This window comes from Chlorocebus sabaeus, chromosome 19 (genome assembly GCF_047675955.1).
Source record: "Chlorocebus sabaeus isolate Y175 chromosome 19, mChlSab1.0.hap1, whole genome shotgun sequence".
Classification (NCBI taxonomy): domain Eukaryota; kingdom Metazoa; phylum Chordata; class Mammalia; order Primates; family Cercopithecidae; genus Chlorocebus; species Chlorocebus sabaeus.
Window position 1 is genome coordinate 8,331,219 of NC_132922.1, and position 26,104 is coordinate 8,357,322.

General features: G+C 56.2%; 2 protein-coding genes and 1 pseudogene across 2 annotated transcripts; 2 read left to right on the plus strand and 1 right to left on the minus strand.

Moving 5' to 3' along the window:
• Positions 1–147: 147 nt before the first annotated feature.
• Positions 148–9,706, plus strand: LOC119627361 (ribosomal RNA-processing protein 7 homolog A). The gene is made up of 7 exons (XM_073006654.1): positions 148–251; positions 1,791–1,933; positions 4,102–4,227; positions 4,975–5,092; positions 5,463–5,560; positions 5,950–6,148; positions 7,686–9,706. The coding sequence occupies exons 1-7, from the start codon at positions 179–181 to the stop codon at positions 7,769–7,771; spliced, it is 843 nt and encodes a 280-aa protein (XP_072862755.1). The 5' UTR covers positions 148–178; the 3' UTR covers positions 7,772–9,706.
• LOC103223419 (serine hydrolase-like protein 2) lies at positions 8,097–25,772 on the minus strand. The gene is made up of 12 exons (XM_073006655.1): positions 25,654–25,772; positions 24,587–24,736; positions 24,329–24,442; positions 24,063–24,104; positions 23,684–23,703; positions 23,177–23,251; positions 21,149–21,258; positions 18,884–18,963; positions 15,051–15,085; positions 11,612–11,694; positions 9,993–10,089; positions 8,097–8,588 (listed from the first exon to the last, which is right to left on the minus strand). Exons 1-12 carry the CDS (start codon positions 25,655–25,657, stop codon positions 8,475–8,477), a joined length of 924 nt encoding a protein of 307 aa, XP_072862756.1. The 5' UTR covers positions 25,658–25,772; the 3' UTR covers positions 8,097–8,474.
• LOC119622927 (U6 spliceosomal RNA) lies at positions 13,489–13,606 on the plus strand (annotated as a pseudogene).
• Positions 25,773–26,104: the final 332 nt, after the last annotated feature.

Sequence of the window (26,104 nt, forward strand, 5' to 3'; positions counted from 1 at the left end):
CGCTTACATTCCCTTCCACTTGGCGCGCTGATTTGACTCTGAGCTGAAGGTTGGGCCCTGGCGGGCGGGGCCGGAGCGGCGGGCCTGGAGCCAGGGGGCGGGACAGACGCCACGGAAACGCGCTCGCGCCGGCGCCGAACCACAACTCCCGGCGGCCCCTGCGCTCCCCGGCGGCAAGATGGTGGCGCGCAGGAGGAAGCGCGCGGCGCGGGACCCGGAGGACTGTATCCCCAGCCCACCGGGCTACGCAGGTGAGGGGCTCCGGGACGCGAGACCGGGGGCGGCCAGGCATCGCCGGGAGGTGTTTGGGGGTTGGCGGCGGCCGGGGGTCCCCAGGAGCGGCCGCACGGTTGGGTGTGAGCTCCGGCGGCCTCTAGCCCCAGCCTCGGAATCCCGAGGACCCACGCGGCGCCCTTCTGCCTGCCCATTCTCTCGGGCCGAGCCTGTCTTGGTCCACGCTTCCCTTGGATGAGCCCACCTCTGTGCACCTCTCACCCAGGGCAAACCCATTTCCGTCCACACTCTCTCGTCCAGGTGAGCCCATCCCCTTCTCATCGCCTCTGCTTCTAGTCCAGCCCCCATCAGCTCTTACTGGGCTGTTACGGGCCCTCCTGCTTGGTTGCCCTCCTCTTTCTCTTTCCCCTGCTTCTGTTCTCCACCCACGTACCAGAATGTTCTTTTTAAGGTGATTTAAATTAGAGCATGTCTCACACGCCCACGATAGGCCCCACACCCACTGCATTCCCTCCAGTAGCTTTATCCACTCGTTTCTAAAACAAAAAGCAGACTTCTTAACCTGTGTGGGCCACATGGTCTGACTGGTGCTGACCTAAAGCTCTTTCTGTTTCTCTGAGGCAACATGCTTTTTCCCCCTCTGGGTTTTTACACGTGTTGTGCCAGTTTGTTGCACAGTGGCGTTTCTGGTCTGAGCTTTAATGTTGCTTCCTCAAAGAGGCCATCCCCGATAGCCTATGGAAAGAAGACCTCTGCCACCCCATGACCCTGTAATGTTTCTTTCATAATTGATACAAGCTTGCGGTATGCTTACTTGGTAATTGTCTTCTCCGTTATTGCAACTGAGCTTCCTGAGTTCAGGGACCACAGCTCTATACCAACCGGTAGTCTGACGGAGGTGTGAGAAAAATAGAAGCAGTTCCTAGCTTTATGAGATTACAGTCATGGGTGTGCCAGCGATTAACCAAAGAATCTCATCAGTATAGCCTACAGACTGTTAAGAGAAGCTGTGAAGGCACAGGCAGTGGGATCTGACCTGGCAGGAGGGGTGGAGGGTGATGCTAAGGCTCTCCTGAGGAAGCGAGGTTTGAGCTAAACCTGAAGGTTAGCAGGAGGGAAGAGGTAGAGAGGCCAATGTGTGTGAGGCCCTGGTGTACCCAGGGGAACAGGGAGAATCCAAGGTGGTGGGGAAGATGGTACAAGAAGAGACCACAGTGGCAGGCAGGGTCTCACGGAGCTTCCTGCCACGGTTAGGATTTTGGTGTTCACTCCAAGAGCCGCGGGGTTCGAGCTTCCCTTTCATTGCGCCCCCATCTGTAATCATTGCCCATTTGTCTTCTCTCTCTCTGCACCACCTTGGGAGGCCCTCCTGGGCAGACTCTTAGAGCCCGCACAGGCTTTGCCAAAGGGTAGGGTGGGGGAGTTGGTGAAGGGATGGATGGATCGATGAGCAGATAGGACTAGACAGGGATGCGGAGAAAGGAAGTTGTGTGAATGTCTTGCTGGCCTCAGCTCAGGGTAGCCTGGCCATCTCTCCCCTCCCATTTCCTTTCCAGCTATTCCAATCAAGTTCTCTGAAAAGCAGCAGGCTTCTCACTACCTCTATGTGAAAGCACATGGCGTTCGACAAGGCACCAAGTCCACCTGGCCTCAGAAGAGGACTCTTTTTGTCCTCAATGTGCCCCCATACTGCACAGAGGTGAGCTAGTGTCTGGGAGGGGACCTGTGGGCTCTAGGTGGGGGCTCCTCTAGCCTCTACCAAGTCCTTGGTGGTGAGATGGACACAGCTAATGGGAGCCCCAGAGGAGAGTGTCCAGAGGGCTACCTTGATCTCCAGTCAGGAAACTGGTTTTTTAAAGATGTTTTAAAAAGTATAATCCTGCCAGGCATGGGTGGCTCATGCCTGTAATCCCAGCACTTTGGGAGGCTGAGGCGGGTGGATCACCTGAAGTCAGGAGTTCGAGACGAACCTGGCCAACATGGTGAAACCCTGTCTCCACTAAAAAACACAAAAAATTAGCCAGGCATGATGGCGTGCGCGGGTAGTCTTGGCCACTCGGGAAGCTGAGGGATGAGAATCCCTTGAACCCGGGAGGCGGAGGTTGCAGTGAGTCGAGATTGCGCCACTGCACTCCAGTCTAGGTGACAGAGTGAGACTCCATCTCAAAAAAACCCAAAAAAACCCCAAAAATTAGCCGGACATGGTGGCACATGCCTGTAATCCCAACTACTTGGGAGACTGAGGCACAAGAACTGCTTGAACCTTGTAGGCGGAGGTTGCAGTGAGCCAAGATCGCGCCACTGCACTCAAGCCTGGGCAACAGTGTGAGACTCTGACTCAAACTAAAAAAAGGAAAAAAAAGTGTAATCCTAAGTAGCCCAAGGCTTTTTTACGTATTACCCAAAGTTGTTTGAATTACGTGTTTTCTTTGAGATTATATGTGTCCATAATTTGAAAGTAGGAAAGTATAAAGAAATGAAAAGTGCCTCTAATTTTATCCAAACACAACTGTTATTTATTTATTTTTTTAACAAAAACTAAACTAAGGGAATTGCTGGAATTTTTTTTTTTTTTTTTTTTTTTTTGAGACGGAGTCTTCCTCTGTTGCTCAGGCTAGAGCACAGCGATCATGGCTCACTGTGACTTCCACTTCCCAGGTTCAAGCAATTGTCCTGCCGCAGCCTCCCTAGCAGCTGGAATTACAGGCGCCCACCATCATGCCCAGCTAAGTTTTGTATTTTTAGTATACACAAGGTTTCACCATGTTGACCAGGCTGGTCTTGAACTCCTGACCTGAGGTAATCCAACCCCCTCAGCCTCCCAAAGTGCTGGGATTACATACGTGAGCCACCGCCCCTGGCCAAGGGAATTCCTGGATTAGTTTTCAAAAAAGAAACCCTAATTTCTAAAACATTCCTCTAAACTTAGAGAAAAAAAGAAGTGTGTAGAAGAGGGGGTGTGAGTTCTGACCTTTTTTGAAGTGCAGCATGTGTACAGGGAAGGGCCCCAGTGGCAGGTGTCCAGCTTGCTGCATCCCAGAGACAGAACATACCTGTGTAGTCAGCACCCAGGTGGAGACACAGCAGCACATCCCAGAACCCCTGCTGTCTCCTCCACCCATAACCACCGTCCTGACTGTCATAGCATAGGGTCACCACTGCTGATTCAGACAGACAACCTCCATCCTGACTGTCACAGCATAGGGTCACCACTGCTGATTCAGACAGACAACCTCCATCCTGACTGTCACAGCATAGGGTCACCACTGCTGATTCAGGTAGTAAAATTTGTCATAGAAAATCAGAATAACAGCAAGAATGTCCCCACCTGTCTCCAATGAGAGACAGCGGGAATATGCGGGGCACGCTGGCTCATGCCTGTAATCCCAGCATTTTGGGAGGCCGAGGCGGGCGGATCACCTGAGGTCAGGAGTTCAAGACCAGCCTGGCCAACATGGCAAAACCTCGTCTCTATTCAAAATACAAAAATTAGCCGGGTGTGGTGGTGGGCGCCTGTAATCCCAGCTACTGGGGGGACTGGCACGAGAATCACTTGAAACCCGGAGGTGGAGGTTGCCGTGAGCCGAGATCACGCTATAGGACTCCAGCCTGGGCTACAGAGCAGTGCTCCAACTCAAAAAAAATAAATAAATAAAAAAGAGAAAGAGCAGGAATATTGACCTCCATATTATCCCTGCAGAACAGGTCGGAGGCTGTGGCGCCCACAGGCTCCCAGCTTGGGCAGATGTGGCTGTGGCTCTGAGTTCTTCAGAGGCGCTGGACCCCTGGCAGTGCCACCCATGGTAGAGGGAGGCTTTCGGATGCCCCTGCAGATGCTCACACTTGACTTCCCTCTCCCTGCGGCAGGAGAGCCTGTCCCGCCTCCTGTCCTCCTGTGGCCTCGTCCAGTCTGTAGAGTTGCAGGAGAAGCCGGACCTGGCCGAGAGCCCAAAGGAGTCAAGGTCGAAGTTTTTTCATCCCAAGCCGGTTCCGGTGAGCCGCCAAGCACAGGGTTCCACTAGAGTGAGGGGGGTGGGGCATTGTGCCCAGTGTGCTGGGGGAGCTGGCAGTGGGACGTCAGAGCATTCTCTGGTCCTGAGCCCATCCTCACCGTGTGTGGTGTAGGAGGCTGTCCAGGTGACAAAGCCTGCAATTCCTTCCCAGATTTGCCACATCCTTGCACTTCTTGCCTCGCTTTTTCTGTCCTGTGTTAATGCTCAGGGACCATCTCTGCTGGGCGCCTGCAGGGCCTCCCCCGGCTGCCCTCCTGCTTCCCCCGCTGAGGGAGCTCCTTCCCCAGGCTTAGGGGCCGGGTCTCCAGGAGCACTGTTCCTCATGGCTTTCCCAGTGGCCCTGGAGCCCACACCTCCTCCCCACACAGTGGCATCTGGCATGGTGCGTGTGCCCAGGCCTGGCTTCCAAAAACCTGCCCTGGCCCAGGGCGACCCCTGCGTGTGTCACAGCATCCCTCCTGTGACTGGAAGAAAGGCAGCCTGTGTGTCCCCTCTTCCTGAGGAAGAGCTGGGAACAGCTGTCACTTCCCGCAGAAGCAGGATCACTGGAAGTGTGGCTGCCCCTGACCTGGGTTATGGGATGGCCTCTGGTTCTCTCCATGGCTCAGGAATAGCCTAGCACTGTCTCCCCTGGTGTAGCCACCAGCTAGGCTGAGGGCGGGCCTGGAGACCTTGTGCCAGACATATGGAGAAGCCCCCAGCCTCTGACATCTGTCTCTGTCTTCAGGGGTTCCAGGTAGCCTATGTGGTGTTCCAGAAGCCAAATGGGGTGTCAGCGGCCTTGGCCCTGAAGGGCCCCCTGCTGGTGTCCACAGAGAGCCACCCTGTGAAGAGTGGCATTCACAGTTAGTACCGCGGGGGTGACTGGCACCTCCTTTCTGGGCTCTGGGTTGGCAGGACACTCTGTGGGGACAGTGTTTGAATGTCACCAGCCAAGTCCATGCTCCCTGAGAGTGGCGTGTGGAGGCCTGGGCAGGAGGACCGCGGGGCTGTGTCTGGGTCCCCAGGGAGTCGTTAGCCTGAGCCCTTGGCACAGAGCGGCACAGGCATACTGGGCAGGCAGAGCGAGGGCCCAGCTTGCAGCCCCTGGGGTTTCCTTAGCACCTGCGTCCCGGGCCCTGTGGGAAAAGGTCTCCATTAGCCTGGCAGGCCCTGGGGTGGGGCCCAAATGCCAGGCCTGAGGAAGCTCCGTTTCCCTGCCTCCCTTTTCCTCAGAGTGGATCAGTGACTACGCAGACTCCATACCTGACCCTGAGGCCCTGAGGATGGAAGTGGACACGTTCATGGAGGCGTATGACCAGAAGATCGCTGAGGTAGAGGCTCCGCAGGGTCGGCCGAGCACCGCATCGCCCGTGTGGCTGTGGGAAGGTGACGCCCCAGAGGGAGGGCGGTGGCAGCCTGTCCTTAGCCACTCTGTAGAGGCCAGGCTCCCTTTTTCCCTGCTGGATCCTGGGCTGCCTGGCTGGGTGACACATCTAGTCTCCGCATGGTCTATAGTGGAGAAGGAGGCAGTGCCGGCAGGTCTGTGCCCTCCCGGCCATCCTGAGCCCCAGCACCATGCTGGGAGGAGGGGAGCAGCCCGTCCCTGGGGGGCAGGGCTCAGGGCGGTTCTGACTTTGGGAGGAGGGCGTGGAGGATGGGCTGCTGGAGACTGCAGGAGGTCCCAGGCGCCGACCGGACTACGGGATCACCTTCCTTGCAGGAAGAAGCTAAGGCCAAGGAGGAGGAGGGGGTCCCTGACGAGGAGGGCTGGGTGAAGGTGACCCGCCGGGGCCGGCGGCCTGTGCTCCCCCGGACTGAAGCAGCCAGCCTGCGGGTGCTGGAGAGGGAGAGACGGAAGCGCGCCCGAAAGGAGCTGCTCAACTTCTATGCCTGGCAGCACCGGGAGAGCAAGATGGAGCGTAAGCCACGCCCAGCCCGTCCTCAGGCCCCTCGGCCTTGGCCCCAGCCTTGGATGAGGCCTCTGGCCAGGGCTCCTGATGGCGGGCTCTGAACCTGGTGGTCACAGAGGGAGGGCGTCCCTAAGCACAGGGCTCCCACCAGGCTCTGGAAAGAGGCCCAGCCTGGCAGCACCCTGTGTGGCGGTCCCCCATCACCCCCCGGGGCAGATGCATTTGCTCAATGGGTGGGACCCTGGGTCATCAGTGCCCACCTCTGGGCTCCTGTGCACTTAGTGCTGGCGCTCGTCAGCCCCCAGCCAGCAAGGAGTTCGAGTGCAAAGGGGGCCTCCGAACCCACTGTGGGTGCAGGGAGGGTGCTGCAGAGTATGTGTGTTGGAGTGGTGGTGGTGGTGTGTGTGTCTCTGTATGTGCTGTGTATCAGGTGGCCCTGCACAGCGCCTGTGTGTGGGTGTACAGGTATGTGGTGATGTGGGTGTGTGGTGGTGTGTGTGGGTGTGTAGGTGTGTGGTGGTGGGTGTGTGGGTGTGGTGTGGGTGTGGTAGTGTGTGCGGGTGTGTGGTGTGTGCGGGTGTGTGGTGGTGTGCGGGTGTGTGGGTGTGCAGGTGTGTTGGGTGTGTGCGGGTGTGTCGTGTGTGCAGTGTGGGTGTGCGGGTATATGCAGCATGTGCAGGTGTGATGTGTGTGGGTGTGGTAGTGTGCGGGTGTGGTGGTGGTGTGCGTGGTGGTGTGGGTGTGGGTGTGTGGGTGTGTGGGTGTATGGTGGTGTGTGTAGGTGTGCAGGTGTGTGTGCGGTTGTGTGTGGGTATGCGGGGGGTGTGTGTGTGGTGTGGGTCAGGTGGCCTGCACAGGACCCTCTCCTGGCTGTGCACCTGATCACCTGTGACCCACTCCTGGTGCTGCGGCTGAGCCTCCTGTCCCACTGCCTGGGGTCCCTGTCTACAGGACAGCTTCCCTGTGGGCCCAGGAGAGGAGTCTTCTTGCCCTGCCTAGGGCACAGGGAGGGGCTCTGCAGCAGGCCCTGAGCCATTCGCCCAGTCACTGGTGCTTTCCCTGCCTCGCTGGCCCTCTTGGCTCCCACTTGTGCTCGCTCTAGACCCTCAGCTTCCCCCTCCATGCCATCAGCCTGCCACTGACCTGGGCCACCCGGTGACCAGAGTTACCATCGCCATTCACCAGCACTAGGGGTGGGGTCCCTTTACTGAGTCTCAGGGTCGCTCCAGGCCGAGCGGTCAGGACTCCTTCCTTCCCCCTTGCGCAGGGGTCGGGGTGGGGGCGGATGCCTTTGCTTTGCTTCATCTCCACGCTCGGGGTGCATCTCCCACTTTGGCCTTGACCTTGGACTTGGCCTGCCGTCGGGTTGTTTCCTTCCAGGATCCAGACCCTGCCCCCAAAGCAGAGCTGGGAAGGGGGCTGGGTTGGTGGGGGAGACATGCCCCCCGCGCCCCACAATAACTGGGAGGAGGGGTGGGGCATGAGCAAGCCGGCTGTCCTGGGGGCGTGCTGTCTGACCCTGCCCCGCGCCTCCTCTCGCCCCCAGATCTAGCGCAGCTGCGCAAGAAGTTCGAGGAGGACAAGCAGAGGATTGAGCTGCTGCGGGCCCAGCGCAAATTCCGACCCTACTGAGCTGCGAGAGCCGCAGTGATGGCTGGAGGTGCGGGGCCTGGAGGAACATGAGGCCAGGCAGGGCCTGCAGCCATCTCCGAGAGGCCGAGCTCTGGGAAACGGGCCCCAGGTTGAGGCCACCCCGTCCAGCAGCCCCATGAGGGTCCACACAGGCCAGGAGTGAAGGGCCAGGCCACCCCTCGGGTCTTGGGCTTCAGCAGTCCTGGGCACCTGTCCCTTCCTGGGTGTGCCCAGAGGAGGACTTGTCCCTTCCATCTCCTGCCTCCACACCCTCCTGTCAAGGACCCTGCATGAATCCGCTCTGTTTTCACTTTTCCCTCAATGGAAAAGCCCTTGATGGTAACGAAACAGCCTCAAAAGCAGTGAGAATGTGAGAAGCTTTTATTTTCCACCCAGTTGGGCAGCAGGGAAAGGCTAGGAGGCCCCAGCCCGCCCTTCCTTCCTCCAGCTGGCTGGAGGTTATTAGCCAGGAGACAGCAGCCCTCCGAACCCAGACTCTGTCTCCCTCTTGAGGTCACAGATGTTGAAGTTGGAGTCTCACTCCTTCCCCTGACTACACCCTAGGCTGGGCGTCAAGACCAGTGAGGCCTGTCCCCACACGCCTGGCCTTGTTGCGGGGCTCGGGAACTCACATTCCCAGTGTTGAGTCTGGCAGCACGAGGTCGTCGTGTCCAGAGCTACAGGTCCAGGCCCAGAGCTACAGCTAGGCTGTGAGCGTGTATTTGTGCTGTAAGAAGGAGCTGATGATACTGGCCACGTGCTGGGGTTCGCTCATGTGGACATAGTGATTGCCTGGGACTTCCACAAACTGGGACCGCTGGAGGAGGGAGATAGTGTGTGGTGAGGTGTGGCCAGAGGAGCCTAGGGAGCTCCTTAGGCCCTTGGGGTCAGGGCCCTCCCACAGCCTTCTGGCTCCCTGCAGGGCAGGAGTGGCTCCCATGGTGAGTTTCCCACACACACTACACCTTGGAGCCCAGTCAGTCCATAGCACCCCAGGAGGTGTGTAAGCCCTGGGGACTTGGAGGCCTCCCAGCTGAGTTGCGAAGTTGCACGTCAGGGACAGGGCGGGGCCGAGGCCAGGGTTGCTGTGATTGTATTAGAGGAGGTCCCCGTGAGAAAAAATAATCAGATGTTGGCATGAGCAGCCTGCAGATTTGTGCCTGCCTTCAAGAAGCCAGACGGGAAGGCCCTGTCTGCCTTGGCTCTGACCAGGCAACCAGCCAGCCACAGGTACGCTTCTTCCCTTTGTGACAACGCCAGGAAACCTGCAGAGGCCCCAGAGTCAGGTGTTTGTGGGTAGGTGACCATGAATCACCAGGTGCTCCGAGGAACCCGGGCACAGCCACCCCCACCTACAGCCAGCACACCCACTGGCGCGATGGGTGCGGAGGGAAGAGGCAGCCAGGTGTTCTGCTGTGGTTTGGGAGCCTATAAAATGTGAGACTAGGCTGGGCATGGTGGCTCCTGTCTGCAAAAGCAGCACTTCAGGAGGCCAAGTCGGGCAGATCGCCTGAGGTCAGGAGTTTGAGACCAGCCTGGCCAACATGGTGAAATCCCGTCTCTTAAAAATATAAAAATTAGCTGGGCATGGTGGCAGGTGCCTGTAATCCCAGCTACTTAGGAGGCTGAGGCACGAGAGTCTCTTGAACCCAGGAGGCGTAGGTTACAGTGAGCCAAGATCTTGCCACTGCACTCCAGCCTGGGCAACAGAGTGAGACTCCATCTCAAAAAAAAAAAAAGGCGGGGGGACTATTAGCTGGGCATGATGGTGTGCACCTGTAGTCCCAGCTACTCAGGAAACTGAGGTGGGAGGACCACTTGAGCCCTGGAGTTTGAGGCTACAGTGAGCTATGATTGAGCCACGGCACTCCAGCCTGAGCAACAGAATGAGACCCTGTCTCAAAAAATAAAATAAAAACTCTGGGACTGCCTCTAGCAGTTGGGTCACCTAATTGTGTCTGGCCCAGGAAGGAGGGTGGGTACTCAAGGATGATAAAAGAATCTCCCCACGAAAGGTCTCTGTTTCCTGAATTCTGATGACATGTGTCCCCAGGCCTCTAGGGACTGACCACAGTGGAGCGTGAGGCCTGAGAGATCCTGGTGGTCACTTGTTGGACCTGGGGCCAGACCAGGGGTCTTCCCAGTGCACGAGAAGAGATGGGTGAGGTGGGACCAGAGTGGGTGACAGTGGCCGGACACCAGCTGCCTGAGCCCGCCTTACCTCTTTGAGGGTGGACTTCAGCGTGTGTATCATGAATGACAGGGACTCCTTGTCAGAGTAACTCTCTCTTCTCACATCAAAATATCCGTGGACTGCTCTGGAAAGTGAGGAGTTGGGGTTGTTGGGGTTCATCTTAGAACCGCCTCCCAGCACTGCCCTCATCCTGCCCTGGGTTCAGGCCTCTGAGGAGAAACCAAAGCCTGGGCTACCCCACCTCCCACAGCCGGGTCCCTTGACCCTGGCTTGGATTTGAGGTTCAGTTAATCTCAGCTCACACTCGGCTGGCACAAGTCAGGTGCAAGCGAGTGCTTAAGGTACAGCCCTGCTGGGGCGCAGGGAGGTCAGGACTTGGCCACAGTCACAGCCCTGAATAGCAGAGCTGGGATCTGAACAGGCTCTGGAGTCCACACTTGCTCTGAGAGAATTTACATCTTACAATCCTCCCATTGAAAGTCTACAATCCGGCCGGGCGCGGTGGCTCAAGCCTGTAATCCCAGCACTTTGGGAGGCCGAGACGGGCGGATCACGAGGTCAGGAGATCGAGACCATCCTAGTTCACACGGTGAAACCCCGTCTCTACTAAAAAATACAAAAAAAAACCAGCCGGGCGAGGTGGCGGGCGCCTGTAGTCCCAGCTACTCGGGAGGCTGAGGCCGGAGAATGGCGTGAACCCGGGAGGCGGAGCTTGCAGTGAGCTGAGATCCGGCCACTGCACTCCAGCCTGGGCGACAGAGCTACACTCCGCCTCAAAAAAAAAAAAAAAAAAAAAAAAAAAAAAAAAGAAAGTCTACAATCCCGTGGTTTTTAATGCGTTGAGTTGTGAGACCATCGTCACAATTACAGAACATTTTCATCACCCCGAATGAAGTCCCGAACCTCTGCGCTTTCACACACGCCCCCCCGCCACAGGCTTCCGGTCCTGAGCAACCATGAACTGGCTTTGTCTCTGCAGTGTGTCCTCTTTGGACTTGAGCGTGAATGCAGTCATACAACACGTAGATGGTTGGGTCTGACTTCATCTGCTTAGCGTGAAGGTTCATCCACACTGGAGCCCATGTCCGTGCTTCGTTTCTTTTTATGGCTGAAAAATTGTCTGTGGTGGACCAGGCATGGTGGCTCATGCCTGTAATCCCAGCACTTTGGGAGGCTAAAGTGGGCGGATCATGGGGTCAGGAGATGGAGATCAGTCTGGCCAACATGGTGAAACCTCGTCTCTACTAAAAATACAACAGTCAGTCAGGTGTGGTGGTGGGCACCTGTAGTCCCAGCTACTCGGGAGGCTGAGGCAGGACAATCGCCTGAATCCAGGAGGCAGAGGTTGCAGTGAGCCGAGATTGTGCTCACTGGTCATGGAGCCTTACCTGCGCATGCCCCCCGCTGACACCTGTGGAAAGGTGTGGGACGGCCCTGGCCCATCCCCGCTGCCTGAGCCCTTCCCTCCTCTGACCTTCCTCCTTCCATGACCCTGCTGCCAGGGGGGCTTCCCGAAAAAGATCTTGAGCCTCAGCGGTGTGGTCAACACAGAGAACTTGGAGCCTCATGCCACGGCTCCCTCCCGGAGATCCCTGGCGCCCATGTGTCTTTTGGGGGTGACTGAAGCACACTTGGTCCAGACTCACTTGATGAACAGGACGTGGGCCTGCAGCTTCCTGATGGAATGCGCATACAGCTCCCTGCTGACTAAGTCAACACTGTTCTCAGGCTGCAAAGATAAAAGCATGGTGAATTCCACCCTGGATCGGAGCCCAGGACCCCACCACATCACCGCCTCATCAAAGGCTCTTTAGCCCCTGGTGGCCAGAGACTCCTGCCCTCTCCAAGTCTGTTCTCCACTTTTCCTGGGTTCGTGGCTACCCAGCCTGACTCCATTTCCCATACTCCTTTGCCACTGGGTATGGCTGTGTGATTAAAGGCAGAGAAGTGACTTGGGCCACTTCTGGGCCTGGATTTTAGGATTGAGGCATGGCCCTTCCACACCCCTTTCCCAGTCCATAGGCTGCACCTCACGCTGTCCCCTGCCAGCCTGGGACAGGCTTCTTGCCAGGAGGAAGAAACTTGCTGGGACCACAGTGCAGGATGGGCACTCCATCATGGCCCCTGCCGGCCTCCTCCACAACCCTGCCTGCCCTGTCTTGTGACAGTTTCACGTCTGGATGGCGGGGCTGTGGCCAGCTCCAGTGAGATGTGCTGTAGGTGTGACACAAAGCTGGATTTGGAAAACTTAGCATGCAAAATAATGCAGTCAAGTTTTATGTTGATTACATCTGAGATAACATTGTGGATGTTAAATAAAAATATGAGAACAATTGATAGAGTTTTTTTTTTTTTTTTTTTTTTTTTTTTTTTTTTTTTGAGACGGAGTCTCGCTCTGCCGCCCAGGCTGGAGTGCAGTGGTGCAATCTCAGCTCACTGTGACCTCCGCCTCCCGGGTTCAAGCGATTCTCCTGCCTCAGCCTCCCAAGTAGCTGTAATTACAGTCATGTACCACCACGCCTGGCTAATTTTGTATTTTTAATAGAGACAGGGTTTCACCATGTCGATCAGGCTGGTCTTGAACTCCCGATCTCAGGTGATCTGCCCACCTCAGCCTCCCAAAGTGCTGGGATTACAGGCGTGAGCCACTGCGCCCGGCCTTGGGCTTGTTTTAATATAGCTGCTAGACAATGTCAAGTTCCACGAGGCTCACACTCTGCTTCCATTGGACTGTGCTGCTCTGATCTGGGGACTCTAAGGGCAGGAGCTCTCAGCATTTTCTCTATTCCTAGTTCTCAGCACACAGAGCGCAGAGGAGAAGCTTCATAAATGCATGCTCAGTGGATTAATTCCAGGAAGCTCCCATAAGGACCAGCTCCATGAAATCACACCCGATACTCCTCCACCTCCAGCATCATGAATATAAAATTGCTATGGCCATGAACACACACGCCCGTGAAAACTCACTGCCTTGGTTCCACCCTGGCCCTCCAGCTATTTTCTGCTTCTCAGACCAAAATGACCTGAGGTGCCTTCCCTGAAACAGGGGTTCCCATACTGTCCTCAAGTCCTGCGTGCTCTCATATGGCAGCTGCCACATCTCACAGTGGGGTGTGACCAAGCCTTTCGGGCCTGCACACAGGAGGGGCTTCCTGGGCACAAGAGGAACAGGCAAACTTGAATCTGTCTCTACTAAAAATACAAAAATTAAGCTGGGCGCAGTGGCTAATGCCTGTAATCCCAGCGCTTTGGGAGGCCGAGGCAGGCAGATCGCTTGAGGTCAGAAGATCGAGACCAGCCTGGCAAATGTGGTGAAACGCCATCTCTACTAAAATTCCAAAAAATTAGCTGGGCATGGTGTTAGGCACCTGTAATCCCAGCTACTCAGGAGGCTGAGACAGGAGAATTGCTTGAACCCCGGAGGCAGAAGTTGCAGTGAGCCAAACTTGGGCCACTGCACCCCAGCCTGGATGACAGAGTAAGACTTGGTCTCTAAATAAATAAATAAATAAACAGAATGTGGGTGCTTTGCTTCAGCAGCACATATACTGCCAAATTGGAACAATACAGAGAAGATTAGCGAGGCCCCTGTACAAGCATGATGTGAAAATTTGTGAAATGTTCCTTTACAAAAAAATTTTAAAAAATTCGGATCACCTGAGGTCAGGAGTTCCAAACCAGCCTGTCCAACATGGCGAAACCCTGTCTCTACTAAAATACACAAAAAATTAGCCCAGCATGGCGTAGGGCGCCTGTAATCTCAGCTACACGAGAGACTGAGGAAGGAGAATCATTAGATTCTAGCGAGCTGAGATCACGCCATTGCACTCCAGCCTGGGCGACAAGAGCAAGACTCTGTATCGATGATAATAATAATAATAAAATTAAAGAAAAATAGAACTTTTAAAACATGAAAAAAAGAAAAGAAAAATGAATCACTACCTCACACCATGCTCAAGAACAAATCCCACATGGATCAAAGACAAACACATTAACATTCCCAGACCATTGGCTGACACTCTGGTCCAAGCTTCGTCTCTTGGCCTGGGCCTGGGGAGCAGCTCTCAGCGGTCTCCCTGCAGTTAGAGCTTCCCCACCTCTAATGACAGTCTCACACGTGTCCAGTGCTCTACCATTTTTGAAGAATCACAAAATAGCACAGGCCATGAGTACCTGAAGCGACAGCAGTGTGCGAGGCCACTCAACACACATGACCTCACCTAGTCTCGACAACAACCCTTCAAAGGCAGGCCCAGGGCGTGGCTCCCCTAGCCAAGCTGCTCAGAAACCAGCTGAATGAATGAAAGCACTTTCTTTCTGCACATGAGACAACCAAGGCTCAGAGAGGGTAAGCACCTTGCCCAAGGTCACACAGCCCCTCAGTGGCAGAGATGGCCAAGTTTCTATTAACACAAGTGTTCCAGTGACACACTTCCAGGCCTCCAGATGGGACGCTGTTTTTTGAGAACTTTGTCATCCTGCCCCTCCCCTCTTCACAGCCTCTATCAGGAATCCCGCTCTCAACTGATGCACCGAGTTGACTTCCAGCTTTTCCCTGTGCAGTGGCCAGTGCCTAGAATCTCTCTCCTCTCCTCACCTCCACTGACTCTATTTAATGCCACTGAAGTGCACACTTAATGCTTACATTGACAGTTATTATGTATTATGTTATCTATGTAATTTTCTTTTTTTTTCTTTTCTTTTCTTTTTTTTTTGAGATGGAGTCTCGCTCTGTTGCCCAGGCTGCAGTGCAGTGGTGCAATCTCTGCTCACTGCACCTCTGCCTCCCATTCAAGCGATTCTCCTGCCTCAGCCTCCCAAGTAGGTGGGATTACAGGCGTGTGCCACCACGCCTAGCTAATTTTGTTGTTGTTGTTATTTTTGTATTTTTAGTAGAGAAGGGGTTTCACCATGTTGACCAGGCTAGTCTCAAACTCCTGACCTCAGGTGATCCACCTACCTCAGTGTCCCACAGTGCTGGGATTACAGGCGTGAGTCGCCACGCTCAGCCTGTAATTTTCAAAAACAACAAAAATGCTAACAGTCAAACTGTGGCGGGGGGGACGCAGACGCAGCGGTACTCACCCAGGAGATCCTCTGGTCTCTGTTCAGAACCAGACCTGGAGGCGGAAGCACCAAAACAGCGGCGTCAATGCTGTCTGTCAGGCTCAGGGGACACTCCATGACTTTGCTGGGACTCCCCAGGCCTTTCCAGCCAGGGCTCATTTCTCCCACCTGCCCCCGACGTCCTTAGCTGCCCAGGGCTCAACCACGCCCACCTGACCACGGACCTGTCAGCCCACATGGGCCCTCACCGACCACCCCAAAGGGCCAGTGCAAAATGAGGGCAGGAGCTTAGGCTGACAGCCAGGTGGATGGTGGACCTCTTGTCTCTGAGAAACTCATTCATAGGAAAAAGCAAATAAGTAACAATGGTGTCATCGTTTGTTGAGAAGACACTGAATGAAAAAAGAAACATGAGCAGAGTTGCGAGGCCTGGGTGGTGACCAGCTTTAGCTTCGGGAGCTGACTTGGTTCTCTGCCCCCATCCCGATGGTGGCCAACAACGCGGCCTCAACTGTAGGCTGAACACCCGGCAGTTCCTTCCCGAGGAATGTCCCCTCAAGAACGGCCTGCATGGGAGTGTCCAGAAAGGGCAGAGGGTCCCCTGTGGCCCTGGGGGTAATCGCAGGCTGGAAGCTGCCGGCGGTCGGAAGGGATGGAGACGTGAACTGAGGGGTGTTTGTACGGAACCCGTCCAGCAGGACACAGGGGAACTAGAGCTGCAGGTGTCCAGGATAAGAGGCAGGGCCGCTCCCTCCCCTGTATAAATCTTTCTCAAATACCTGCATGGCCAGGCCTCCCCACCACCCCTTCTTATTTTTCTCCATGGCACTTTCTCTTTTTTGAGACAGCGTTCCCCTCTGTCGCTCAGGTTGGAGTGCAGTGGTGTGATCTCGGCTCCCTGCAACCTCCGCCTCTCGGGTTCAAGCAATTCTCCTGCCTCAAACCTTAGAGTGGCTGGTACTACAGGCGCCCGCCACCACGCCCAGCTAATTTTGTATTTTTAGTAGAGACGGGGTTTTGCCATGTTGGCCAGGCTGGTCTCAAACTCCTGAGCTCAAATGATCTGTCCACCTCCTGAAGTGCTGGGATTGCAGGTGTGAGCCATCACGCCCAGCCCCCATAGCACTTTCTAAGGTACTTCATCCTTTGCCTATTGACTGCTTCTCTTCTTTGCTAGAGTTCAGCTTCCACAAGGACAAACAGTTTGGTTTGTTCACAGCTGTATCCTCAGGACCAAGAACTGTGCCTGCCACATAGGAGGGGCTCCCAAAGTGCTTGCTGAATGAATAGACAGGTGTTTACCTCTGGGTGGGGTCCAGGAGGGGCTGGAGAGGGTTCAAAGGAACGGGTGCTGTGCCATTGTTTTAGCTGTGTGATAGGTGCACAGGTTATTACTGTTATTAACATTATTATTTTATTATTTAAACATACATATATGAGCTGGGCACTGTGTTTTGCGCCTATAATCCCAGCATTCTGGGAGGCCGAGGCGGGTGGATCACTTGAAGCCAGGAGTTTGAGACCAGCCTGGCCAACATGGTGAAACGCCATCCCTACTAAAAGTACAAAAAAATTAGCCAGGTGTCATGGTGGGCACCTGTAGTCCCAGCTACTCGGGAGGCTAAGGAATGAGAATGGCCTGAACCAGGGAGGCAGAGGTTGTGGCGAGCTGAGATGGTGCCACTGCACTCCAGCCTGGGTGACAGAGCAAGACTCTGTCTCAAAAAATTAAACAAATAAAAAACCACTAAACTATACATATATGATACACCAACAAGATTTGTATGGGGGCGCCTAAACCACCTGATTTTAAAGTTCACGTGGAAAAATTACACAGGCAAGAATAGCAGGAGGTCAGGCACCTGTAATTCCAACACTTTGGGAGGCCGAAGTGGGAGGATCGCTTGAGACCAGCCTGGGTAATGGAGCAAGACCCCATCTCTACACAGAAAGCTGAAAGATTAGCGGAGCATAGTGGCACACGCCTGTAGTCCCAGCTACTGGGAAGACTGAAGTGGGAGGGTTGAGCCAAGGAGGCAGAGGCTGCAGTGAGCCGAGATCCTGCCACTGAAATCCAGCCTGGGCAACAGAGCAAGACCCTGTCTCAAAAAAGGAAAAGAAAAAAAGACTAGTAGAAAAATTCTGTAAAAGAGCCATGAAGGGAGACGGTCCTGTCAGATATAAAAATCCTCAGGCTAGGCACAGTGGCTCACGCCTGTAATCCCAGTACTTTTGGAGGCTAAGGCAGGTGGATCACCTGAGGTCGGGAGTTCGCGACCAGCCTGGCCAACACGGCGAAACCCCATCTCTACTAAAAATACAAAAATTAGCCGGGCATGGTGGCGGACACCTGTAATCTCAGCACTTTGGGAGGCCGAGGCAGGCAGATCACGAGGTCAGGAGATCGAGACCATCCTGGCTAATATGGTGAAACCCCATCTCTACTAAAAATACAAAAAAATTAGCTGGAATTTCCAGAGCTGAACAACTGGAAATTCTGGCCACACGAGACTGAATTCCCACTTGATTAGCACTGGCCCAGCTCATGGCCAGGGTGGGCTGACTCCAGCTCCAAAGTCCCTACACATCCCATAGCCTCCCTCCCAGCCGGCATGGTAGACTCCACAACACGCCCCACCCCGCCCCCAGGAGTTTCTGAGCTCGCATCACTCAGCACTTTATAAAGGGAAGGCACATGCCCACCTCGCCTGATCCGATGAGCGCAAAAACCCAAGACCTTGTTTGTCACCTGAGCACACAAGGGGAGTTTAAAAGGGAAAGGACTGTCCCAGGTTCACTCAGCTGGCCGTGTCAGGAAGCCACGTTGTTTCGCCCAGCTCAGCACATTCTCCATCCCACGACAGCATCTCCCTCCAGCTGTTCCCTCACCCTGGGAGAGCTGCCGCCCGGACCACCCCTCTGGAGCAGGCCCCGCCGCGAGTCTCTTCCAGAGCGTGTGTATTTCCCTCGTTACATCCAGAGAATGTCTAACCGCTCATGTACCTATTGACCGGTTTATCCTCTGCTTCTCTTCCAAGAATCTAGGCCTCTGCCCGGACTCCTCCTTGCTCAACTCCAGGGGGTGCCCTTTGTGAGCGGCGGCCCCTGGAGTTGTGATGCTGGAGGTCTGGCCCCACTGAGAGAGGGACGGTGGGCTCTTGCTCACTGCAGCCTCACTGAGCCGGGCCTGTAGTGCACCTTAGAAAAGATTTCCTGGGCAGGCACAGTGGCTCACACCCGTAGTCCCAGCTACTGAGGAGGCTGAGGTGGGACAATGTCTGGAGCCCGGGAGGTGGAGGCTGCAGTGAGCCATGATGGTGCCACCGCACTCCAGCCTACGTGACAGAGTGAGACCTTGTCTCAAAAAGAAAAAAGAACGAAAGAAAAAAAATTCCTGGATAAAATGCAAAGTACAGAAATTGCTTGTGCCAGAAGCTGCTCTGAAGGCAAGACACACCAGCTCCACCTCACCATTGTGAAAAGCCTCTCCCAAGTCACTCAGCCCCTGGGATGTCCTCACAGCCTGCCCCTGGGGCTGGGCACCCACCCCAGGTCCAGCAGAGCATGGCCACAACATTCACCAACATTTAGTCCAAGACACCTGACCAAACTCTCCCAGAGTGTGGCTTTCTGGGATGTGCAGTAGCTGTATGGCCTCGCCCGGGTCACTTGGCAACACTGAATCTCAGTTTCTCCTGCTGTAAATGGGATGAGGGTGAGGCAGGAGGGGGATTCAGTGAGATGCTGTTTGCAAAGTGCTTAGTATCTTGCCTAGTCTAGGGCAAGTCCTTGATATCCTCAGTAAGAATAGTGACAAATATACAACGGCCTTGGACAGTGAAGTCCCTTACCTGTGGCCACCTTTGTGGTTCCTCTTTGCAAGAGGAGCTCCCCGCACTCCTCATTCAAGTGGCTATTGCTCTTCAGTGACCTGGGGGAGACAGAAGGCTGCTGGGTGCCTGGAGGCCAATAAAGAGGAGGGCAGAGGACATCAGATGAAAAGGAGAGGAGGGCCAGGGATGGTGGCTCATGCCTGTAATCCCAGCACTTTGGGAGGCTGAGACGGGCGGATCACCTGAGGTCAGGAGTTCGAGACCAGCCTGGCCTACATGGTAAAACCCCATCTCTACTAAAAATATAAAACTTAGCTAGACATGGTGGTGTGTGCCTATAATTCCAGCTACTTGGGAGGCTGAGGTATGAGAATCACTTGAACCCAGAAGGCAGAGGTTACAGTGAGCTGAGATTGTGGCACTGCACTCCAGCTTGGGGAAGAGAGCGAGATTTGGTCTCCAAAAAAAAAAAAAAAAAGGAGAGAAGAGCAGCGAAAGGGAGGAAAGGGAGGTCACCCACAAAGGGTGTATATGTCCCATGTTTTTTTTTTTAAAGACAGAGTCTCACTCTGTCGCCCAGTGTGGAGTACCATGGTGTGATCTCGGCTCACTGCAAGCTCCACCTCCCGGGTTCACGCCATTTTCCCGCCTCAGCCTCCTGAGTAGCTGGGACTACAGGTGCCCACTACCACCATGCCCAGCTAATTTTTTGTATTTTTAGTAGAGACGGGGTTTCACCGTGTCAGCCAGAATGGTCTCGATCTCCTGACCTCGTGGTCTGCCTGCATCAGCCTCCCAAAGTGGTGGGATTACAGGCATGAGCCATCGCACCCAGCCCTTGTTTTCTTTTTAATTGAGACAGGGTAACACTCTGTCACCCAGGCTGGGGTACAGTGACATGATCATGGCTCTCTGCAGCCTCGACCTCCTGGAGATAAGCAATCCTCCCAACTAAGGCTGCCAAGTAGCTGGGACCACAGGCATGTGCCACCGTGACCAGCTAATTTTCCTGTTTTTTTTTTTTTTTTTTTTTTTTGATACAGGGTCTCGCTATGTTGCTAACGCTGGTCTCTACTCCTGGGCTCAAGCTGTCTTCCACCTCAGCTTCCCAGTGTACTGAGATTACAGGTGTGAGCCACTGCGCCTGGACTGTGTCCCGTGTTTCAATGGCATGTTTACAGCGGCAGGGTGTGTGTGTGCGCGCCTGCGTGTGGTGGGGCAGTGGGGGGCAGGGTGTGTGTGTGCGTGCGTGCGTGTGGTGGGGCAGTGGGGGGCAGGGTGTGTGTGCGTGCGTGCGTGTGGTGGGGCAGTGGGGGGCAGGGTGTGTGTGTGCGCGCGTGCGTGTGGTGGGGCAGTGGGGGGCAGGGTGTGTGTGTGTGTGCGTGCGTGTGGTGGGGCAGTGGGGGGGCAGGGTGTGTATGTGTGTGCGTGCGTGTGGTGGGGCAGTGGGGGGCAGGGTGTGTGTGTGTGTGCGTGCGTGTGGTGGGGCAGTGGGGGGCAGGGTGTGTATGTGTGTGCGTGCGTGTGGTGGGGCAGTGGGGGGCAGGGTGTGTATGTGTGTGCGTGCGTGTGGTGGGGCAGTGGGGGGCAGGGTGTGTGTGTGCCTGCGTGTGGTGGGGCAGTGGGGGGCAGGGTGTGTGTGCGTGCGTGTGGTGGGGCAGTGGGGGGCAGGGTGTGTGTGTGTGCGCGTGCGTGTGTGGTGGGGCAGTCGGGGGCTTCTCCTCCTTCAAACAACAAATATGTGAGGAGCTCCGACCTACCAGGCCCACCGCCAGATGCAGGAGGCACAAACATGACCAAGTCAGCCATAGTGGGGGTTGTGGGGTTCACAGGCCTCGGGAACCAGGGGAGTCAGTAGGCTCTTATTGGACAGTGTGGTTACCTGCAGGGCAGGGAGGGACAGCTCGCCTGGGGGTGTCAGGGCACTTCCCAGCTGAGGCCCCCAGGAGTGGGGAAGCCAGTGAGCAAGCACAGGGGAGAATTCCAGCTAAGGGAGCCCAGGCTGGAGTCCCAGAGGGGAGAGAAGGCGTGGAAGCAGCGTGTGCTCGGGGAGAGGCGGGGGCTGAGAGGTGTGGGGAGGCTATTGGGGTAAGTAAGGGGCGTGGCCGGAGCAGGGGCAGAGGGAAAGGAGATAACGTCCCTGAAGACCCTGGAAAGCCTGGTGCTCAGTGTAACCCTAGAGAGACAGGCTTGTTGGGTGAGAGGGAGAGAGAAGCTTCCCCCACGTCTCACCGGGTGTCCTCCCGTGGACCCCACAGCTCCCCATCCACACCAGGCACTCACCTCTGCAGCAGCTGCTTCAGGCTGTACACGCTCGAGGGCTCCTGGGAGGCCTCTACCTGCAGCATGTGCTCTATGGCTCTCCGCTTGTAGGTCAGCAAGTTCTCCACTTCCTAAGAGGCACAGTTGGCTGGGTGGGCAGGGATCCAGGCTGCAGACCAGGCCTCCGCCCCTCCCCGCCCTGCCCTCTGCTCTCGAGAGTGCCCTCTGCTCTCGCTGAGCCCCTCTTGGCAAAGACAGTGAAGAGATCAGGTGGGATGATGGGGAGGAAGGGGAATCTCTGTCAACTGTTGAGTGCTTTGCAAAGGCATGAAATTAGGGTCCAGACGCCATGAACCACCGGGGTTGGCGATTTCTTCTGGTTCAACAAATGCCATCACTCTCAGTGGCAGAAAGGGACTGGCAGAAAGGGCGCCGTTCTGGGGCTTCCAGGCTCCCCCAGGATGCGTGGCTCACTCTGTGAGGACAGCCTCGGGCCCAACTCCCATCTACCCGCCCCTGAGAATGGAGGACAAGAGGAACAAATGCCCCTCCTGACTCACCCAGGAGGAAGCCCCCGGGGCCACTGCGCTTGTCAATTCAGTGGGTGAAATGCAGAAAGAAGGGAGTGTCTGCTGTCTGCCATCTGTGAACTGGATCCTCACAACAGTCCCTGAGCTAGCTGAGCTCATGCAAGGAACATTTACTGAGCCCTTCCTAGGTGCCAGGGTTTGGGGTGTGGTGACAAAGAGATGGACATGATTCTTGCCCTTATGGCATCTGTGGTCATTGTTTTTTTCCTTTTTTTTTTCCGTTTCTTTTTTTGGAGGCGGAGTCTCGCTTTGTCACCCAGGCTGGAGTGCAGTGGCCGGATCACAGCTCACTGCAAGCTCCGCCTCCCGGGTCTACGCCATTCTCCTGCCTCAGCCTCCCGAGCAGTTGGGACTACAGGTGCCCGTCACTTCGCCCGGCTAGTTTTTTGTATTTTTTTTTTAGTAGAGATGGGGTTTCACCAGGTTAGCCAGGATGGTCTCGATCTCCTGACCTCATGATCCGCCTGTCTCGGCCTCCCAAAGTGCTGTGTTTTTTTTGGAGATGGAGTTTCACTCTTGTTGCCCAGGCTGGAGTGCAATGGCGCAATCTCAGCTCACCACAACCTCCGCCTCCCGGGTTCAAGTGATTCTCCTGCCTCAGCCTCCTGAGTAGCTGGGATTACAGGCATGCACCACCACGCCCAGCTAATCTTGTATTTTCAGTAGAGATGGGGTTTCTCCATGTTGGTCAGGCTGGTCTCGAACTCCTGACCTCAGGTGATCCGCCCACCTTGGCCTCCCAAAGTGCTGGGATTACAGGCGTGAGCCACCGCGTCCGGCTGATCTGTGGTCCTTCTATGGACAAAAAACCTGAAACTGACAGGAGTTGTGTCACAACTGAGGCTGAGACCTTGGCAAGAAAATGACAGGATGTCAGGGCTGGCCGTCATTCAGCCCAACCTCATTTTACAGGTGCGGGAATTAAGGCCCGGAGAGTAATTTGCCAAGGGTCACCCAGCAGGTAAACCACCAGGCCAGGACCCAGATGCAGGGACAGTACTGGTTATGGGTAGTGGTGGCCAGAGGGGTCAGTACTTGTTCCATCAGTTCACTTTTAGGGCTGTCATGTGTGGTGGTGCAACGTGTACACAGTGCAAAGGCATTCGACTGGGTGTGAGTGCACTGCGCCTGCCCAGCTGTGTGCCCTACAACATCCTCCAGCCATGGCTCCTGCCCTCTTCCACCCCTGCCACTGCATGATCAGCCTGGCATTCTGCAGATCCCAAGCCACACATCCAGTTTCCAGGGGGTCCCCCCACACCCCTTCTCCTGACCACTCCTAGGGGTATAAGCGGCAGAGAGCTGTCCTGTGGTGGAGAGCGGGTCCCTGACTCCCCTTTCCCACCCTCTGCCGCCTCCTCCTGCTTCCCTAGTGTCCACCAAAGGAGACAGGGCTGAGAGCACTGCCCAGGGTGCAGGTCCCCCTAATGACAGCACGCACGAAAGCCCCGCTTCTCACATTCGATTCCAGGAGAAGCAGCGGCGAGTCCAGCAAGATAAGTTTATTCACCATCTCGGGGAAGATACAGGAAAACTGTGAGGACAGGAGAAGGGGAGAATGAATAGGGGGAAGAAGGAAAGGACACGCCCACCTTTCCCAGGGAACCCTGGGGTTCCGGGAAACATCTTTTAGGCTGGGGGGAGGGAGCTGACCAAGGGGCCAGAAGGAGAATATTCTATCCTATGATGTGCCTTCCCCCCACCACCCCCAAGTCTGCACCTAGCACTGAGCTCCAGACCCTGGTGGTGGCGGGACTCCAGGGTGCTCTGGGACAGGGTATGGGGGCGTGAAAACATTAACTCTACCAGAAGTCTCCACCGTTTACACCAACTTCCTGGCATAATGACTATTACTGTGACAGGAGGAGGCACTTCCTATCCCAGGTACCTTCTCCTTCCTCCTCTGTGCTCCCCTCCCTACCCCACCCGAGGGACTCCCAGTTGGCCAGACAAGCCATCTACTCACCATTCCGCCCACAACACCACCTGGGGGACAAAAGAGCCATTGGTGACATTCCCTCACTCCCTCCCCAGCTGCAAACCCTAAAGCTTCTTCCCACCAATGGCGGAGGGAGAGGGGGGCTCCATATGGGTGGCTGGGGGCTCACTATCTGGGCCACGATGGCCCCTTCATCAGACCCGACCACTCAAAAGACCACATTTCCCTCATCTCTGTGTCCCTTGCAGCAGTTGCCTGAGGTCAGAGGGTACAGTGGTCAATCTCTGATGCTCTCATCTCTCTTTGCAGATCTCATAAGCGCAGGGGACAGTGGTGGGGCAGCAGTTCCTGTCCTTCCCTCCCAGCCCTACTCCAGGCCCACTTGGCTGCTGGTCAGTGTACTCACCGAAGCTGTGGCCCAGAATGGAGAATCGATTCCATTTCAAGGCTGGAAACGCTAGGAGCCAGAAGGTCTGGCTGTGCACAGGCTCAGCCCGCCCTCTCGCTTCTACTCCCCGGGCTCAGGAAATCCCTTCCCAGCATCTGGGGTGTTCACCCAGGAGACCTGCTTGGGAGACCCACAGGAGGAAGCAAACTCTTCAACTTTCCTAAGATCTCCCGTGAATTGCTGGCAGACCTGGGGCCAGAGTGGAAAAATACACTGCTTCTTACCTGCCACAACTCTTCGGATGTCACTCACAAAAGTCCGGTGGTAATATGGGACACCTGGGCTGTAATGGGACGAGAGCCCATGACCTCCGAAATCCATGGCAACGTAATAAAAGTCTGAAACAGAGAGAAGCAGGTTGGAGGGTAGGAAGAGGTGTCTATGCCAGCTGTCTCCCCGCCCTCCTCACTCCCCTGCAGACCTCCCCCCTCACCTTCTTACCCACTTTCCCCCTGGACTTCCCTTCAGCCCCAGCCTCACACCTTGCGGGAGAAGAGGGATGAGTCTGTCAAAGGAGTTGGCATTGTCCAGCCAGCCGTGCAGGCAGAGAACTGGAGGGCCCTGCAGGGAGCCCCAGGTTTTGGCTGCGATGTGGCCCCAGGGCACAGCCAGCTTCAGCTCTGAGATCAGACCTGAAAGACAGAGCCGGCTCTTTCATTCCTTCACTCTTGCATCCATGAAGCTGGTGCTCCCTGAGCCCCTTATCTCTGCCTGCTGTGCTTGAGCCAGGGGTCATGTCCAGAGAGACTCAGCTGCCCCCAGAAGGTTATGGGGAGAGAGAGCTACACATGGGTGTGGGGAGGAGGGAAAGATAAGTGAGGCCGGAAAAACCTCAGGCCTCACAGCATGTACCCCATTTAAACTGGGGCAGAACATTCTAGAATGTGCTGGGGCAGGTGCGCTGGTCAGGCCTGGAACCTACCACTTGCTGGCTGGGTGACCTTGGACAAATTACTAAACTGTCTTGAGACTCAGTTTCCTTTCCTGTAAAACCGGAGTAAACAGAGTAAACAGCCAGTTTCCTTAGCCTTTCCCAAGGGCCAGAGGGGTGCCAAAGCCTCACACATGCAGCAGGTGGGACCACTGTCACTCTCACTCCACAGAGCGGGAAACTGAGGCACTGGGAGCTGCAGTCAGGCCCAAGGTCACACTGGGCGACAGGGACGGAGTGGAAATTTAGGGCAGGTAGTGGGACTCCAGGATCTACCGCCGCCCCCAGAGCTCGCAGCCTCCGCAGTCCCTCCCGGGCTGGAGACCCGCGCGCCCCCGACACCCACGCGCACGCTCGGCTAACTCAGGGGCTCCTGGAACCCTGCGAGGCCACGTGAGGCCGCGTCCCGGGGCCCCCACCTCCCGGCCGGTCGCGCTCTCACGCCCCGGGACTGCCGAGGAAGGAGCTGCGACACCCAGGAGGGCGACGCGGTCGGCGAACCCTCCACTCCGTCCCGCCCTCCTCCACAGTCCCAATCAGGTGGGTCCGCGGCGGGGCGCTCGCGCGAGGCCTCCCCGTGCCAGGGGAGTCAAAGGAGACCTGGTGCTGCGTTCTCACCCATCGCTCTTGTCTGGCGAATGCGCTGCCTTCACTCCCTCACGCGGGGCTAGGTCGCTGGAGAGGAGGGACGCCCGCACTTCCACGCGCTGCCTCTAGGCTGTCCCGCCGCGCGCGCCCCGCCCCGCCCCAGGCAGGCCACGCCTCCACGTCGCAGGCCCTGTCTTCCCGCCGCCCTCCCTGCTCCCTCACAGGCCCCGCTCCAACAGCCACTGCTTCCACGCCCTAGGCTGCCCCGCCCCACCCCAGGCAGGCCCCGCAACTCCGGCAGTCCCCGCCCCCATTCAGAAAGCAGAGCCTTCCCACCGCCCTGCCAGCGACCCCCGCGGGCCCTGCTCCCAAGGCCGCGGGCTCCTCCCCAGGAAGGCCTGGACTCCACCCCAGAAAGGCCCCCACCACCCGCCAGGCCCCGCTGTCCCACCGCCCTGTCCGCGCCCACCAGCTGGAACCC